Source organism: Monodelphis domestica, chromosome 4, assembly GCF_027887165.1.
Source record: "Monodelphis domestica isolate mMonDom1 chromosome 4, mMonDom1.pri, whole genome shotgun sequence".
In the NCBI taxonomy this organism is placed as follows: domain Eukaryota; kingdom Metazoa; phylum Chordata; class Mammalia; order Didelphimorphia; family Didelphidae; genus Monodelphis; species Monodelphis domestica.
Window position 1 is genome coordinate 427,051,434 of NC_077230.1, and position 20,011 is coordinate 427,071,444.

At 39.4% G+C, this 20,011-nt stretch overlaps 1 protein-coding gene across 4 annotated transcripts in view; it reads right to left on the reverse strand.

The window, feature by feature from the left end:
• LOC103096131 (carcinoembryonic antigen-related cell adhesion molecule 5-like) overlaps positions 1 to 20,011 on the reverse strand; it is a 201,898-nt gene that overhangs the window by 124,654 nt on the left and 57,233 nt on the right. For 3 of the 4 annotated variants that reach the window (XM_056825359.1, XM_056825357.1, XM_056825360.1), the window contains 2 exons: positions 13,025 to 13,300; positions 12,396 to 12,647 (listed from right to left, as the gene is read on the reverse strand). The exons of the other annotated variant lie outside the window; for it this stretch is intronic. In XM_056825359.1, the coding sequence (XP_056681337.1) occupies positions 12,396 to 12,647; positions 13,025 to 13,300 (528 nt within the window). The remainder of the gene's footprint in view (positions 1 to 12,395; positions 12,648 to 13,024; positions 13,301 to 20,011) is intronic. 4 annotated transcript variants of the gene reach the window in all.

The window sequence follows — 20,011 nt, forward strand, 5'->3', positions numbered from 1 at the left end:
ACTGAAAAGGAAAACCAGGCTTTAAAGGCCAGAATCAGGCAGCTGGAAGACAACGATCGTGTAAAAGAGCAAGAATTAATAAAGCAAAGCCAAAATACCAAGAAATTAGAAAAGAACATAAAATATCTCACCGACAAGATGACAGATCTGGAAAGTAGAGGGAGAAGAGATAATTTAAGAATAATTGGACTCCCAGAAAAGCCAGAAATAAACACCAAACTGGACATGGTGATACAAGATATAATCAAAGAAAATTGCCCAGAGATTCTAGAACAAGGGGGCAATACAGCCACTGACAGAGCTCACAGAACACCTTCTACACTAAACCCCCAAAAGACAACTCCCAGGAATGTAATTGCCAAATTCCAAAGCTATCAAACAAAAGAAAAAATCCTACAGGAAGCCAGAAAAAGACAATTTAGATATAAAGGAATGCCAATCATGGGTCACACAAGACCTTGCAAGTTCTACTCTGAATGATCGTAAGGCATGGAACATGATCTTCAGAAAGGCAAGAGAGCTGGGTCTCCAACCAAGAATCAGCTACCCAGCAAAACTGACTATATACTTCCAAGGGAAAGTATGGGCATTCAACAAAATAGAAGACTTCCAACTTTTTGCAAAGAAAAGACCAGAGCTCTGTGGAAAGTTTGATACGAAAAATCAAAGAGCAAGGAATACCTGAAAAGGTAAATATTAAGGAAAGGGGAAAAATGTTATCTTCTTCTTTTACTCAAACTCTCTTCTATAAGGACTACATTTATATCAATCTATGTATACTAACATGTGGGGAAAATGTAATGTATAAATAGGGGGTAAAGAAAGACCAAATAGAATAATCGTTCTCACACAAAGATTCACATGGGAAGGGGAGGGGAAGAAAACTCCTATAAGAAGGAGAGGAAGGGGGGGGGGTTACTTAAACCTCAATCTCAGGGAAATCAACTCTGAGAGAGAAAAACATCCAGATCCATTGGGATATTGAATTCTATCTTACCCAACAAGGGTAGGGAGAAGGGAAAACCAAGGGGGGGGAGGGGGACAGGGAGAACAAAAAGGGAGGGAAAGAGAGGGGGGAGGGGGAGGGAAGAAAAAGGGAATGACTAAAAAGGGAAACATCAAGGGAGGGGACAAGTGGGACTGATTCAAAGTAAATCACTGGACTAAAAGGTAGAGCCGAAGAAGAAAAGGTCAGAATTAGGGAAGGCTATCAAAATGCCAGGGAGTCCACAAATGACAATCATAACTTTGAATGTGAATGGGATGAACTCACCCATAAAACATAGACAAATAGCAGAATGGATTAGAATCCAAAACCCTACCATATGTTGTCTTCAAGAAACACACATGAGGCGTGTTGACACCCACAAGGTCAGAATTAAAGGATGGAGTAAGACCTTCTGGGCCTCAACTGATAGAAAGAAGGAAGGAGTGGTAATCATGATATCTGATGAATCCAATGCAAAAATAGACCTGATCAAAAGGGATAGGGAAAGTAATTATATTTTGTTAAAAGGGACTCTAGATAATGAGGAAATAGCATTAATCAACATGTATGCACCAAATAATATAGCACCCAAATTTCTAATGGAGAAACTAGGAGAATTGAAGGAAGAAATAGACAATAAAACCATACTAGTGGGAGACTTAAACCAACCATTATCAAATTTAGATAAATCAAATCAAAAAATAAATAAGAAAGAGGTAAAAGAAGTGAATGAAATCTTAGAAAAATTAGAATTAATAGACATATGGAGAAAAATAAATAGGGATAAAAAGGAATACACCTTCTTCTCAGTACCACATGGCACATTCACAAAAATTGACCATACATTAGGTCACAGAAACATAGCAAACAAATGCAGAAAAGCAGAAATAATGAATGCAGCCTTCTCAGATCACAAGGCAATAAAAATAATGATTAGTAATGGTACATGGAAAACCAAATCGAAAACCAATTGGAAATTAAACAATATGATACTCCAAAACCGTTTAGTTAAAGAAGAAATCATAGAAACAATTATTTCATCGAGGAAAATGACAATGGCGAGACATCTTTTCAAACCTTTTGGGATGCAGCCAAAGCGGTAATCAGAGGTAAATTCATATCCCTGAATGTTTATATTAACAAACAAGGGAGGGCAGAGATCAATCAAATGGAAATGCAAATGAAAAAACTCGAAAGCAATCAAATTAAAACCCACCAGCAGAAAACCAAACTAGAAATCCTAAAAATTAAGGGAGAAATTAATAAAATTGAAAGTGATAGAACTATTGATTTAATAAATAAGACAAGAAGCTGGTACTTTGAAAAAACAGACAAAATAGACAAATACTGGTCAATCTAATTTTAAAAAGGAAGGAAGAAAAGCAAATTCACAGCATTAAAGATGAAAAGGGGGACAGCACCTCCGATGAAGAGGAAATTAAGGCAATCATTAGAAATTACTTTGCCCAATTATATGGCAATAAATACACCAATTTAGGAGAAATGGATGAATATATATAAAAATACAAACTGCCTAGACTAACAGAAGAGGAAATAGAATTCTTAAATAATCCCATATCAGAAATTGAAATCCAACAAGCCATCAAAGAACTTCCTAAGAAAAAATCCCCAGGGCCTGATGGATTCACCTGTGAATTCTATCAAACATTCAGAGAACAGTTAATCCCAATACTATACAAACTATTTGACATAATAAGCAAAGAGGGAGTTCTACCAAACTCCTTTTACGACACAAACATGGTACTGATTCCAAAACCAGGCAGGTCAAAAACAGAGAAAGAAAACTATAGGCCAATCTCCCTAATGAATATAGATGCAAAAATCTTAAATAGGATACTAGCAAAAAGACTCCAGCAAGTGATCAGAAGGATCATTCACCATGATCAAGTAGGATTCATACCAGGGATGCAGGGCTGGTTCAAATTTAGGAAAACCATCCACATAATTGACCACATCAACAAGCAAACTAGCAAGAACCACATGATTATCTCAATAGATGCAGAAAAAGCCTTTGATAAAATACAACACCCATTCCTATTAAAAACACTAGAAAGCATAGGAATAGAAGGGTCATTCCTAAAAATAATAAACAGTATATATCTAAAACCAACAGCTAATATTATCTGCAATGGGGATAAACTAGATGTATTCCCAATAAGATCAGGAGTGAAACAAGGATGCCCATTATCACCTCTACTACTTGACATTGTACTAGAAACACTAGCAGTAGCAATTAGAGAAGATAAAGGAATTGAAGGCATCAAAATAGGCAAGGAGGAGACCAAGTTATCAGTCTTTGCGGATGACATGATGGTCTACTTAAAGAATCCTAGAGATTCAACCAAAAAGCTAATTGAAATAATCAACAACTTTAGCCAAGTTGCAGGATACAAAATAAACCCACATAAATCATCAGCTTTTCTATATATCTCCAACACAGCTCAGCAGCAAGAACTAGAAAGAGAAATCCCATTCAAAATCACCTTAGACAAAATAAAATACCTAGAATCTACCTCCCAAGACATACACGGGAACTATATGAACACAACTACAAAACACTCGCCACACAACTAAAACTAGACTTGAGCAAATGGAAAAACATTAACTGCTCATGGATAGGACGAGCCAATATAATAAAAATGCCCATCCTACCCAAACTTATTTATCTATTTCGTGCCATACCCATTGAACTGCCAAAATACTTCTTCACTGATTTAGAAAAAAACCATAACAAAGTTCATTTGGAAGAACAAAAGATCAAGGATATCCAGGGAAATAATGAAAAAAAAACACATATGATGGGGGCCTTGCAGTCCCTGACCTAAAACTATATTACAAAGCAGCAGTCATCAAAACAATTTGGTACTGGCTAAGAAACAGAAAGGAAGATCAGTGGAATAGACTGGGGGAAAGTGACCTCAGCAAGACAGTATACGATAAACCCAAAGATCCCAGCTTTTGGGACAAAAATTCACTATTCGATAAAAACTGTTGGGAAAATTGGAAGACAGTGTGGGAGAGACTAGGAATAGATCAACACCTCACACCCTACACCAAGATAAATTCAAAATGGGTGAGTGACTTAAACATAAAGAAGGAAACCATAAGTAAACTGAGTAAACACAGAATAGTATACATGTCAGACCTTTGGGAGGGGAAAGGCTTTAAAACCAAGCAAGATATAGAAAGAATCACAAAATGTAAAATAAATAATTTTGACTACATCAAACTAAAAAGCTTTTGTACAAACAAAACCAATGTAACTAAAATCAGAAGGGAAACAACAAATTGGGAAAAAATCTTCATAGAAACCTCTGACAAAGGTTTAATTACTCATATTTATAATGAGCTAAATCAATTGTACAAAAAATCAAGCCATTCTCCAATTGATAAATGGGCAAGGGAAATGGATAGGCAGTTCTCAGATAAAGAAATCAAAACTATTAACAAGCACATGAAGAAGTGTTCTACATCTCTTATAATCAGAGAGATGCAAATCAAAACAACTCTGAGGTATCACCTCACACCTAGCAGATTGGCTAACATAACAGCAAAGGAAAGTAATGAATGCTGGAGGGGATGTGGCAAAGTAGGGACATTAATTCATTGCTGGTGGAGTTGTGAACTGATCCAACCATTCTGGAGGGCAATTTGGAACTATGCCCAAAGGGCGACAAAAGAATATCTACCCTTTGACCCAGCCATAGCACTGCTGGGTCTGTACCCCAAAGAGATAATGGACACAAAGACTTGAACAAAAATATTCATAGCTGAGCTCTTTGTGGTGGCCAAAAACTGGAAAACGAGGGGATGCCCTTCAATTGGGGAATGGCTGAGCAAATTGTGGTATATGTTGGTGATGGAATACTATTGTGCTAAAAGGAATAATAAAGTGGAGGAATTCCATGGAGACTGGAACAACCTCCAGGAAGTGATGCAGAGCGAAAGGAGCAGAACCAGGAGAACATTGTACACAGAGACTAATACACTGTGGTATAATTGAACATAATGGACTTCTCCATTAGTGGCAGTGTAATGTCCCTGAACAACTTGCAGGGATCCAGGAGAAAAAAACACCATTCATAAGCAAAGGATAAACTATGGGAGTGGAAACACTGAGGAAAAACAACTGCCTGAATACAGAGGTTGAGGGGACATGACAGAGGAGAGACTCTAAATGAACACTCTAATGCAAATACTATCAACAAAGCAATGGGTTCAAATCAAGAAAACATCTAATGCCCAGTGGACTTACGCATCGGCTATGGGGGGTGGGCGGGAGGAAAAGAAAATGATCTATGTCTCTAACGAATAATGCTTGGAAATGATCAAATAAAATATATTTTAAAAAAAAGAATACTATAGGTACTGTGGTAAACATAACAAACTCTTGGACCCAGATACCTTTGGATACATCCTTTCTCTAGAACACTCTCCCTCAAGTATATGTAGTTTTCATGGCAATGGTTAAGACATTAAATTGCATCAAGGTTGGAGCTGATATCATCATGCAGAAGAAAGCTGTTAAAACAAGGTCCTTGACAACATATTGGAGGCATTATTTAAACTGATACCCATTATAACTAAAATTTGTCAGGAATATATGATTACAAAACAAGAAAACATGGAGGGGGCAGGGACTGAGTCATTTTTCTGTATCTCTACTCCAAAGCCTATGTACCTTCTGCTGAGAAAGTGGTTATAAATATTGTGGGATAGAGGTGAAAGACCTGTGGGTCCCAGGTCAGTTAGATGAGCAACCATTTAATGAATGAATGAATGCACCTGTGGATTGACAAGAAGAGGATTGATGATGTGGGAGGTGGGGAATGGGGGAGGCTTGGTGTTAGTCCAGTGCTAAGTAGCCTCAGTTTCCTTACCATCCAAATGAATATAATGCTTGTGCTTTGGAACCCAATGAGATGCTATATTGCTTAGTAGACTTTAAAGTGCTGGGTGTATGGAAACTCTTATAATTAGTATCATCTAATTTCTCTGTGCCTAGAGGATTACCCAGTTTGGGCCAATAGATACCCCAGTAGGAAAGAATAAAGCGGACCTCATTAGGTGAGCCATCATGACCTGGGGAAGCAGAGGGGCAGCAGTTAGAAACCAACAGGGGCAGAGCCAAGATATCAGCATCATAGCAGGAGCTGCTCTGAATCTCCTTCCAACCAATCATTACAAAGACTGAGCAAAGCTACTACCTCACTGCGGAAAACTTTGAATTGGTGAAAAAGGGTTAAGTATTGCGGGAGGGAAGCAAGCTTCTCCTTTGGGGGTTTTCCCAAACAGAGCCTGGTTTTTGGAATTGAGCTCTGAGTTCCTGACACTAAAACCAGGTGAAACCCAAATCTCCAGTTTCTAGCCCTTTAAAGAAGGGTATCTTGCTCCTGGGAGTCTGTTATTTTATTTTTTTTTAAGGCCCTTTCTGAGCCCCCACATGCCTTCAGCAATTAGCATTAGTGGGAGGTGGGGTATTGGGGAGAGCAGCAATAAGATCTCTAAAGCTGCTCCCTTAGCTCTGAGAAGCATTTCAGGGCCTAATAAGGGAAAAACCCGAGGAGGAGATCCTGCCTACAGCCTGCACTCTTCAGAGCAATACTTGGCAACTGAGGATGGTGCTGGAGAGAGTGGCCCACATTGTAAAAGTGCAGCTTCCCACCTATCAAAAACAGCACCAAGTCCCAGAGAGCATTACTGGCTTCACACAACTCACAGTTTCACAGTGGCTTCATTTAGGACCTTTCCTAGGGGTATTTACACTGCTATGATGCCTCACTATTTGTTGAGTCCTCCCCAAGTAAGAACAACAGAAAGATAGCTTGGTTAATCTCAAGAATCATTACAGCTCTCCAGTAATGTGGGGGCTCACAGACAGTTTGAATTTACCTTCTAGGCAATCAAAGTCAGAAAAGGTTCTCCATCACTGACCTAGGCCCTTGGAGTCTAACAATGCTTTCTAGTCCAGATCCTGCAGTTATCCATGGGGCAGGAGGTCAGAGACCCTTCTCTGGACCTTAATTTCCTATCTGCACACTAGAGGACTACCGAAGTGAGTTCCAGCTCTGAATTCTGTGGGATGGGTGAGCTTTCTCGATCCCTTCCTCCTCCAATCTAGTCCAGCTTTATATTTTTTCTTTGGCCAGCTGAGAACATGGTAGTAAATAGCCTTACTCTGTTGCAGGAGAGATTTTGCAGCATCCTCTAAGGGCTAAGTGGTCTGGGCTGAGATGGGACCCAGGTGGGCCAACAGCCTAGCACTGTCTCAGCAACAAAGTACCAGAGCCGGCAGAGGGCATCTGGTCCAAGAACCACAGCATGTCTGATCAGTGGTCATTCAGCCTCTTCTTATCCATGACTGTCAGTTGTTTGGCCTCGTTCCCCCTCTGGACAGCTCTGCTTCTGAGGGTCCCCTAGGCTGTGCTGACATTGTCTTCCCTCCAACCTCCCCACTTCAGTCTTAGCTCTGCCCACTGGGGCCATATAGAGCAGCACTGACCTGCTTCTACCCAAGGCCCTGTAGGTTCTTCAAAAGGCTTCTTTCCTGTTCCATCTCAATCCTCCCTCTATCAGTTCCTTCAGTCCAAACTGTGGGTTGCCACAGAATACTCAAATGTTTCAATAGCTGTGATTTGTAGGTTTTCCTCCCCCCCTCTATTCTCTGCCCTTCTGCCTTGACCAAATGGACATAGTGAATGTGTGAGCCTGAAAAAAAAAATCTCATCTCCTTGTGGCCAAGCTTGGGGTGATGAGCCTCTGCTCACTTGGCAAAACGCATCCCTTTGGTAATGAATACATGCTTCGAGCTCAGGGCCTGCCTGGCTCACTGCTGCAGGATTCTAAGCCCGGTATGATGGCAAGGAGGGAATGAATGATGGAAGATAACTATCAGTGTGTCCTCCTAGGGCTGAGTTTTGCATAGAGCTGCCTTGCCATGCCCAGGATGAGCCTTTATTTTTATACCCATTTTCTTGGCATACAACTACATTATTCAATATATGTGTTCAAATAAAGTTAATTGGATAAGTGATACATCACCTTTTAACAAATCATTTGATTAACATTCTGAGATTATTCTATACACTTGTTTTATAACTATTGATTCTGACAGGATACACAAAGGTTTTGCACAAGATACAATTTTCATCACAGGTGGCTTAGTTTTCTCATTAACATTTACGGAACTTGAGCTTACAGATAATCAATGAAAATCACTCATTAAAAATCTTTAGGACATTCAATGTGACAGATGGTCATTTGGCCTCCATAGATGAGTAGGACAGGGAAGGGGAAAAAATAAGTCTTTTAGGGCCTTCTATGTGTGCCAAGCACTTTATTTTGTTATAGAAAATTTTAATGTAATTAATTAAATTAGAATGTCTGTTACATGATTCATGTTTTTTCCCTCCCCTCCTACCCTTCTCGCCCTGAGAAAACCAGCACCTAATTCCACTGGGTTTTGTGTTAGTATTTTACAGATAGAAGAGCTCCAAGTGTTAGGGAGTTTTCATTGAAGTTCAGACTTTACAGGTGTAGGGGACCTCAGAAGCCATCTTGTCCAACACAACCACTGAAGGAATCCCCACAAGGACGTCTTCAACAATTGGTCATTTGCCATGGATTTGGAATGCATCTCATGATGGTTGGAGATCCTCCCACTTTTTATTACAGCCCAGTCTACCTTGAACTGCTCTAATTAATGATTAAATGACAGCTTGGAGATATAGGGGATGGAGACTGAAGTCAGGAAACTCATAATTCTGAGTTCAAATCTGGTCTCAGACACTTACTAGCTGTCTGACCCTGGGAAAGTCACTTCACCCTGTTTGCCTCAGTTTCCCCATCTGTAAAATAAGCTGGACAAGGAAATGGCAAACCCCTCCTTGATGTCTGCTAAGAAATGGAGTCAGGAAGAGTTGGATATGACTTAATAATGACTTGATAAAGAATTTCTCCTCACACACAAGGGTTGTGTTTCCAATCACCATTTGCCTCTATGATTCTAGTTCAGCCTTCTGAGGCCACACAGAACAGTTCTAATTCCTCTCCCACATAAGAGTCCAGGAAATTGTTATCAGGCCTCTTCCCAAAGCTTTCTATTCCTTGGCTAATATACAGAGTTCCCTCAATTGATCTTCAGAGATTTCAGACCCCTCACCAATCGGGCTGAACACTCTCCAGTTCACTGATGCCCCTTGTAAATTGTGTCATCTAGAACCAAATACAATACTCCAAGTACCATCAGATAGTACAGAAGGATGGCTAGCTCCTTATTCTTGGAAGTAGACATGCTTCTCTTAAGACTGTATTAGTGGGTGGGGTAGCTAAGTAGCTCAGTGTATTTAGAGCCAGGCCTAGAGATGGAAGGGCCTCAAATACTTCCTAGCTATTGTTAGATTTAAATTAGTTTTGAGGGTTAAATAGTTGTAGATAAGAGAGTGGGAGCCATAAACGGTGATAATTAAAATGTTTGGGAGAAAGGGAAATATATATATCAATTATGACCGCTGAAATATGTTTTCTACTGTGTCTTGGGTTTATATAAATATAAGATGGTCACCAGGGAATATATTCCCAATTTATGAATATGCCCAAGCCAACTGGGTTTTATAGAGAAATTTCTAAGGAATTTTAAGGTTTACACTATATGACCCTGAGCAAGTCATTTAACCCCTGTTGAATAGTAATGATTCTAAGTCTGAGAGGTAAGGGTTAAAAAAAAATTTGCATTATATTTTTTCAAGTGCCCTGTTACCTTACCAATTGATAATAAGTTGGTGGGTTCTCTCAATCATCCCCAAAGTCTCTTTATGAAATCTAACTTAGCATTAAAAGCCAATTTCTTCTTTTCTAAATCAACCATCCCCCATTACTTCAACTCTTTTCTAAGGCAGGATACCAGTCACTGCCCCATCAAGGTTGATGCTTTTTTGTGCTTTGGACTTTTTATATTCAAGGATAGGACCTGGTATCAATCCCCAGTGACATTCATCTTATCACATTCAATTTACTGTGCCAGCTTCCTGAGCTACTTCTGCATCATATCTGCTTCTAACATCCCTATCCTCCCAATTTTTTCTTTCTCATTTTCTTCCAGTTTCAAAACATTTCTGTCTGTCTATAGAATCAGTAAAATTATAATGATCACCATTTACAAAGCTCTTTACACATTATTTCATTTGATCCAAGTCACTCATAGGAACACTGAACAGAATGAGTTCAAGAAAAGAAACTTCAGAAGATTTGTATGAACTGATGCAGAATGAAGTGAGTAGAACAAGAAGGTAATTAATACAATAACAACAGTGTTCTGAAGTCAAACAACTTTGAAAAACTTAAGACTTCTAAACAATGCAATCATTAACAAGAATTGCAGAAGACCCATGATAATAGTTACTCACTTCCTACAAAAACCTACAGACTTCCTATGAAACAAGCTGTCTCACTTAAGAAATGGGATGGACTCAGGGGGTATGTTGCAACATATATTTTTTGAGCATGGGAATTAGTTTTCATTGATTGTCCCTATGGCATCCCAGGTATATTCTATTCTTGAAAGTATTATTAATTTATTAATATCATTACCTATGTGCTCATGTACTGGATTCATTGGCATAATATTCTAGATCACTGTATTTAATTGATACTCTATTAATTCTGACCACCCTCCAAATCTTCAGTCCAAAGGTCAGAAGAATTCCTGGGTAGGCTGCAACAGAATCCTAGTTCCCACCTTGTCAGACCATATTCCATACCAGGTCACATGCTTAATTAAACTCCTCCTCTTTGATCTTGTAGTTGTCAGGTGATCCAATGTTAAGCCTTATGCCTTGTCACATAAACATTAGCTACCTCCCATTCCCCATTCTTTGATCCTCCAATAAAAGATTGAGGACATATGTAGTTCACTCTCTCTCTACCACCATCAGAAGAACACACAGGATGGATCCCAAGCTCTTTAAGCCGTGTCTCTGAGTCTTTCTTCCTTTATTATATTCCCTCTTTCTCTATATCCCCTTCACCCATTTTCCCTCACTTTCTAACTCTCCTTTTCAGGTATCCACCTAAGAATATATTAATTTGTGGCTTCATGCAGTCACAACCCATACTTTTCCTACTTAGTGGTAGAAGGTAGAAGGGGGACAGAAAATAGATTTTGATTAATTGGAAAAAATTAAATTAATAAAAAGCTCTTTTAGACCACAGGTGTCAAATACATAGCCTGCAACATTCCCAGGTGCTGCCTGAACCAGGTGGAAAGGAAATTAATAAATAGTTAACAAAAGAAAATAACACACAGATAATTTAAATGCTAAATTAAAATGTGTGCTTTAAGCAACCTCATGTACACATTTAGTCCAATAAAAAATCATCCCTCCCCTAAAGCATACACTGTTGGTGTCTGACTTTCCCAAGGTAACTTCCACACTTCACAATTCTATCTCCCCCACCCCCTCTCCATACAGAACATAACCAGAGGCAGAGACAGGAAGTTGGGATACCCCTAAGGTTTGTAACAATAAAACTGCATGAAATAAAAGGAAACTAAGGCCAGAGATGATCTCTCTAGGGTCCTTCTGCCAAATAGTGTGATTATGAACGTGGAGGGGCTGTCATCTGTACATATGAAAGTCAGACCGGTGCATTAATTGGGCAGCAGGAATTCTACTGTGGACCCAGCTACTGGATGCTAAAACCAATAGATGAGGACCAGGTTTCATAACTGACATGCTTCCATGTGGCATTTTATGCCACAAAGAGGAAAACTGTAGGTGCAATAGTGAATCTCAGTGTGTGAAAGGTGACAAAGTTTACACCCTCCTTTCCATCACCAGAATTTCCCTGCCAAAGGGGATCAAGGCCAGCCCCATAACATGACCAGAGCTTATACTCCAACCAAGATTAGAAACTCTCTGTGAATCCGCAGCCCCAAGGGAAATGGGCTGAAGGAAAGAGTATGGGGCAGTCATTGAACCTGCAGCCCTAGAAGGTGGAAGACAAAGAAGGTTGCATGTCACTGGGACAGAAGAGAATAATACAATATCAATAACAAGGATGATGATGACAATTCACATGCTTTTTGTAACTTTCACGTAAAAAGAACTTTCTCCACATAGAATCCTATTATATACTGAGCAAAAGATTATCCATTTTTCCAGATGAAGAAACTGAGGCTGTGAAAGGGGGAGACACACTTACTACACAGATAGTAGACATAAAAGGAAGGATTCAATCCAAGTTTCATGATTCTGAGCTCAGGCTCATTCTACCACAATGCACTGTGTCATGGGACCAGGGGAGCAGAATCTCTTATGTCCATTTCTCTCATGTCAGGGAAAAAGAGAGCCCAACACAAAGTTGGTGGCCCAATCCAGATACTCACCATAGATTGTAATATTCTTGGTTGCAGTACGAGTCAAACCAGTTAATGAGTTGGATGCAGTACAGGTATAGGTGCCAGCATCACTCAGGGATGCAATAATAGAAAATGTGGCTGAGCTGCTGACCCTTTGTCCATTCTGTAGCCAAATGAATTGGGCTGGTGGGTTAGAATCAGCAGAACAGTTAAAGATAATATTTGCCCCAGTAGGGTACACATCCGGTGTATGGACAATCGTGGCAATATCTGGGCCATCTGGAGGAAAGAAAAGGATTCCATACTGAGATTATGGAAGAAAGAAGGGCATCTCCTGTTTTATACCACATCACCTGGAACCAATATGTTTCCCTAATCCTCCTTTGAGCTGGGAAATTCACAGCTCCTCCTCTCCTTTTCTAGTTTGGATCTGAACTTGGAAGATCTTAGGGCTTTCTCCATTTCAGCACCCTGGATGGCCACCCTCCACCAGAAAGCATGACAAGGCCAATTTGGGCTCCCTAAAGACTAAGGGGGTTGGGAACCTCAGAGCCTACCTCTTTAGCTCTCAGAGAAGGGACTGAATTAGCCTGGCCTCTGGGAACACCCCACCAGGCTATAAGCAGGCACTATATAGGAAGAGGCAATATACTCACAGGTAACATCCAGTATGAATGGATCACTCATACTACTAAACAATGCGTTCTCAATTCCACACACATAAGGCCCTTGGTTATCCCTTCTTGTGAGCCTGGGGAGAGTGAGTATCCTATTATCCCGGGACAGCTGTATCCTGCTACCAACTGGGGCAAGTCCATTTATGAACCACTGGTAAGCTTCAATTTGACCCGTAGCCTGGCATGTCATTGAGAAGTCCTTGGTCTCCACTGCAGTCTTGTTGGAGATGAGAATGGTTGGTTTGGACAGTGGCGCTGTGCAGAGAATAGACAGAAAATGACTGTGTTGGTTCTTTTTCTTACCTTATAATCAAATAACTGGTTTTCAAGTGGCCTGTCTAAGACCTTGGCAAGGCTGGAGGCCAGAGACCAAGAATCTGTGATTTCAATGGCAAAGACAAAGACAACCCTTTCTCTGGTGCAGATCTCAACTCCTCCAGGCTTTACGAAAAGTTCATCTTCTGTTCCTGTGACTGACAAAGACATTCACATGGAGCCCAAGCCCCAGGTGCTCAGTCTTTCTGGGAGGAGGCAAACTGGTCCAGGGATGACAGACCCCATCATCCAGTATCTGGGCTTGGATTTGAATCCTTGCCAGCTTGGCAGAGCCATGTGAAGATTAAATTTGATTCTCCACAATTATATCAATGAAATTACTTAACTCTTATAGCATTTAAAAATATGAATTCTCTGCTAGAATTATTATATTTTATGAAGTTTATTAAAGATTAAGAATTTAAGAAAATACAAGTAAGAAAGCACATGCCAAGGAGAACTGAAAGGCCCATTCAATTTCACTTACATCATGAGAGACGTGTCTGCTTGGAAGCAGAAGTAGAAAGAGGGAGCGAGAAGAAGGGGGAGTCCGTTTTAAAAACCCCTCTCTGCTCTAGGCACAGGTGATGGCCTCACCCAAGATTATGGGGAACTGTGGGAGCTTCCAAGGATTCCTGGGAATTGAATCCAGGGTTCAAATCTCCATTTTTACATTCTCTCCTGATTGTGAAGAATAAATTGTAACCCATTTCTATTTATAGATTTTAATCACCAAAAGTATAAACACCCTACTTCAAAGTTAAGTATGGAGATCTGCCCATTTTAGATCTAATCACCAAAAGTGCAAATATCCCACTTAATTATGAAGTGTGAAGTCTGTGACCCATGTGTGTGGTAGTGGGTGACAAATCAGAATTGACTGACTGCCTGCTGGGCAGTCCTAGAGCAGGAATTCAACTATGCTTGGTAGATGTGGAATTAGGGGAAAGCACAGGAAGTGACACAAGAGAAAGTGTCTTTAAAAGTAGCTGTTACTTCTTGTAAAAGTCAATACTTCATTCTTTGATCTGCTGACTGGACCTGAGACCCTGTTTCTGAGTGGACTGAGTGAAAAGTTGACTCAACTGCTGGTTTTTTTCTGAAGACACCAGCCTCAGGAAAGACCTATCCTCTTGAGACAGGCTCCCTGGGCATTGGCTACAAGGGCCAAGGTCCCTCAGGCTAGGAAATAATTCTTTTTGCCCACGGACCAGCAGCAGATTAGGGTTTAGGCTAGAAAGCCTTCCTTATCCCCTGTGATTTCTTACTTCACTCTTTCTACATTCTCTAAGTAAATTGTAAATAAATCTCTCTGGAATGAATTAAATTCCTGGTGACCACATTCTATTAAATATAACGTCCAACCCTCTTTTATATATAAACCCCTTGCCCCCCTTACAATTTATTGGCTGAACATGTCAGTTGTGATGAAATGCGCTCCATCTTCCTAACTTTCCTAAACTTTTCCTTTACTTTGGTGACTATCCCTAAGTCAGCATTTAATAGCTTATTTTGAATCTACACAAATCAGCTGTGCAGGTAAATGCAATTCTTTTCTTTTCCCCACTTAAAAACAAATATAGCACAGCTGCTTTTAATCTTTCCTTCTGTACACTGAGGCTCCACCTGGAGAAAGAGTCTATCCTTTAACTACTGTTGCCTTGTCTCTTAATTAGCTGTGAGGGCAAAAACCTGTGAGGAAAAAGCTTTCACACCCTGAGTTTAACTCTTAGCTAGTAGTTCCATCTACTGACTAAAACTAATGATTTCATGGAGACAATTGGAAAAAAATTGAAATATTTAACAAATAGGATTGATAAACAGAAAAAAAAGGCATGATTCTCAACCAATGGCACTTGACCCTCTCCAAGAATCTAACTATGGATCCATTTCCTGCCACTTCTGTGAGAAGAAGGGCCACAAAATGATAGACTGTAGAAATGTATTCAAGGCAATCAGAAATAATAACTATAGAAATAACTAAAATAATGATCATAGAAACCACAACTTTAGGAATGAAAACAATAGGAATGGATATTGGGGAAATGATAACTCAAACCCACTAAACCCTCAACCATATAACTTAAGTGGAACTCGTCCAAAAATACTCAGGGTGCTACTTCCTCGCCATGTGGGGCAGAAGGAGGTACCTCTTAGACTCTATTGTTTGGTTGATATTAATTAACACTTTTCAGTTCTGTGTCCCCTCCAAATAGTAGCAAAGAAGAAGAAATGGGTTTCTGAATACAGTACCTCTGTGACTGTAAAATATACACATATTTAATATTTTTGTTTTTCTTCCTACGTGTGCCATAGGGTCTGCGTTTTTTCTCTCATTTTGTTTGCATTGGAAGCATATGTCACCAGGATGGAGAAGATTTTCTTTTAACTATTTTTGATTTTTTCAATGGAATAAGCTAACGTATCCATTTGTTTAGCACGTAAATGCATATCCCAAAGCTTTAAGACTATGGAAACCAGCCATTAATTGATAAATGCTATGGTACTTCTGATTAATGTTTGTGTCTGATTCAAGGAAATGGAATTTAAAAAAAAAAGAGCACAGACTTTATCTACATAGTTCTGTAGAAGCTCAGATTTACCCTGAATGGTGACAAAAGAGCACATAGGTCAATAGAAAAAGAAACCAATCTAGGTGGGATTGATGAACTTCTATGCCAATATGAAAGGACTTGAACCTAGTGTGAGATTCAGGGTTCTAGTGCTTGACATATATTAAGATGCAGGACTCCTTGAAACACTCTTCTTGTAAAAAATTATTATTAAAGTACCTAACAATTGGCTGTTCTGTCTTCCTTATCCTTGAGAAATGATGAAAGATCAAACCAGAGAATGTCATTTCCCTTGTACACAAAATTCTAGTCCTTTTTTCTCTCTTATATTATGACAATTTTGTGTAGTCGTAACTTATAATGGGTAAATACAATATTACTTTGTTTTTTCCCCTACAGATTTCTGGGACAGAAATCTACTTTAATTAGATCCTAATACAAGGCCTGTTATGAATTTATTCTTGTTTTATTCAGAAATTATATATGTATATATATAATGTTTGCTAATTTTAATCTCACTTTGAATTTTTATTTCTCCCAAAATTTAATTTTCTATTTCTTTTTCATTTTATGTTTTTAGCTTTTCTTTTGATAATTGACTCATAAACCCCATAACTCAACTATATATTTGAAGATGATCAGGATGTTGGTGAACACCCTTTTCAGGGAGGATTGTATTATATTTTTATAAAAATTTCCAAGACTTAAAATTTTGTTTTAGAAGAATTTCAGAAAAGAAGCTTGCTAACTCCTTGAAGTCAGAGAATGAACTCTTTGAAGAAAGATGCCTGCAGAAACCTACCCTGCATCATAAAGATACAGAATGAACTTTTGAGTGCAAATGATTGAACTGAATTTACATTTATTGTAAATGTACACTTTTATGCCAAAGGGGACTACCCTCTAATTGGCTTTGTCAATGTGCTTAGCAAAATATTGGTTTTGCTTTCTCTCTCTTCTATTTCCTTCTTATCTCTATTTTAGTTTCCCTCTTAGAAGGTGAAATATTGTATACATCTATACTTGGAAATTTTTAGGGGTACCAGATGATTAATATTAAATGATCAATGGAGAGACTAGTCTCCCAATGATCATCGGGGGAAGATTCTACCATGATAATAACAATAAAAATACTTAACTCTCCCCGGATTTTGAAGATTAAATTATAACCCATTTCTATTTTTAGATTTCAATTGCCAAAAGTATAAACATGCTACTTATAATTTAAGTATGGAGATCAGCCCATTTTAGGTCTAATCACCAAAAGTGCAAACATCCCACTTAATCATGAATTGTGAGGTCTGTGACCCACATCTGAGTAATGAATCAGAACTGATTGACTGCCTCCTGGGCAGTCCTAGAACATGAATTCAACTATGATTGATTGATGTGTAAGAAGGGGAAGGTACAGGAAGTGACTCAAGAGAAAATGTCTTTAAAAGTAGCTGTTACATCCTATGAAATTCAATTCTTCATTCTTTGATCTGTTGACTGGACCTGAGACCCAGTTTCTGACTGGACTGACTTTTGGTGAATGAAAAGCTGACTCTTAACTGCTGGCTTTTCTCTGAAGACACCAGCCTCAGGAAAGACTTATCCTCTTGAGAAAAGCTCCCTGGGCCTTGGCTATGAGGGCCGAGGGCCCTCAGACTAGGAACTAATTCTCTCTGCTCAGGGGCCAGCCGCAAATTAATTAATGTTTACTACATATAGCTTAACTTATCCTCTCATATTTCTTACTTCACTCTTTCTACATTTTGTAAATAAATTGTAAATAAATCTCTTTGGAATGAATTAAATTCCTGGTGACCACACTCTTAAATATAAGGTCCAACCTTTTTTTAGAAATAACCCTTTTTCCCCCCTTATAACCACCAAGAATTTATATTTCCTTGTCCTGGACTTCAAGAAGCCAGGGTTACTTAACTTCACACCTTGTTGAGGATAGTGGGGGAGGCTGAAGAGGATGAACTAGGGACAGACCAGAAGGAGATTGTATTCAGAAAGGGAAACATTACTTTAACTCTGAAGTGGAAAGGAAAGGCAGAGAGTGGGAATAGATCACTTAGTAGCAGGGTACAAAGAGAAAAGCCTCAAACTTGAAGTCAGGAGAGACTTGGTTCAAGTCTAGAGATTTTGAATGCACAATAACATCTCGTGCCTAGGACTGTGTTTTGCCCCCAGGAGGCAGTTAATACCCTTTACAGAAGATTCTGGAATTCCCTACTTTAGGTTCTCCCCTTTCCTTAGGAGTTTCCTGCCCTGCAAGATGAGAATGAAAATGTTAAATGTGATCTTCTTCAAGATCAGATACAGTCCTATGCTAGGAAGTTAAACCAATGGGGACTAATTTTCTCTGAGCCTTCATGGTCCAAGGAGACCTCATTCCTTATCTCTATTTGGCAAGTAGGTCTTTTCACTGAGAGGGTTGTATGTACAAGAACAATCTCTGGAACACATTCAGTAAGTAAGCTTGCCTGACTTCCTTCCTGGGTGATCCTTGTCCAGCTGTCTTAGGATTAATTTCCAAAATGGTAGGAATAAGAAAGAAATATTTCTGCATCCTAGACATTTCCTCTTGTTATTTTGGTAGAGTTTACACTCCCTCCCTGGGTCTCGGTTGGGAAGTTGAAGGTGAGGAAGAGTGGGCCTCCCACTTGTATCCTGTAAAGCCAAGTAGGACTGGCCAGGAAGGTGACAAATCTGAGGTCAGCTAGCCACATCTTGAAGTGGAGTAAGAAAATGATGGAAAAGTGAGCATGCTCCTGGGCAAAAGGGCCACAGTAAGATATTTTGGAAGATTCCTGGGCAAACCCAATGGATCCAATGCCTAGCATGGCATAGTGAAAAATGTTGGATTAAAGTGAGAAAGACCTGAATTCCAATCTTGTCTTGGAATGTTATTGGCTGTGTGACTTTTAGCAAGTGCCTATTTTGTCTCACTCTGCTGATCAGTTAAATGAGTATAATAATCTCTCCCTCGTAGTATTTTTGGATCAAATGAAATCATCTATAAAAACTCTTTATGAACCCTAAACAAAGACTGAACAATGGTTCAGAGGAGGGAAAGTACAGAGTGGAGTCTGAATGGCAATGTAGACCCAGGCTATCTGAGCAGACAATGCTTGCCCAGAACTATCTGAAAAGCCTCATACCCTTTTGTGAAGAGTTGAGGTTTAATACCAGAGTAAGAACACTCAAGGATAGTCTATAATCAATAGGGAGTCATGAGCAGAGAAGAGACATGAGCACACACATATTTAATTAACAGACCAATTGAGGGCACTAGAGATACTTAGCCCAAAGAAGAGAAGACTTGAGGGGGAGAGGAGACATGTCTCCAAGGACTGATATAGTTATCATGGGCCCCCTGCCCCTGCCAATGGATGCTCAGTGAATTACAGTGATCAGATAAGAACTCTTTCCTGATATGTCAATCTCTTATTTTGGACCAGCAACATTCAGGCTCCCTTTTTTTTTTCTTGACTATTCATCACAAATCCACTCATTTTTAAAACCCTCACTTTCTGCATTAGAATCAATACTCCACAGGCCAAACATGATCCAGTTTTAATGAACTTGACTCCCTGCTCATTTCTGTTCCAAAAATGATTTGGGATGCCTTGGAGAACTGAAATGAACAGAATTACTGGACTGACTCTGCAACAGTGCTAAGACCCTTAATCAGGCACACTTCCAACGTAATCCCTTCATGGGTGAGGATGGACTCCAACATTTGCCCCACTGTGATTAGATGCAAATCAGGCTGCCTCAATCATCTCTGGCCTCAGATCTTCCTCTATTGTTGTTTCCTTCTGTCCACTAGGTGGTATTACCAGGACAGGAAGGACTGTGGTTCATTACACCAAAAAGTTGCAAAGAGTAGCAGCAGTTGACACCTAGTGTGATATAGGGCATCTCAGCCTCTCTAGGGTTGTCTATGGATACAAATTACTTCAGGTTCCTGGAAAGATCAGGAAATGTCCAATTAAACACAAACCTGGAAATCCTGAAAATCAAAATGGAATTTAATAAAATCAAAAGAAGAATAAATAAATAAATGAATGAATGAATGAAT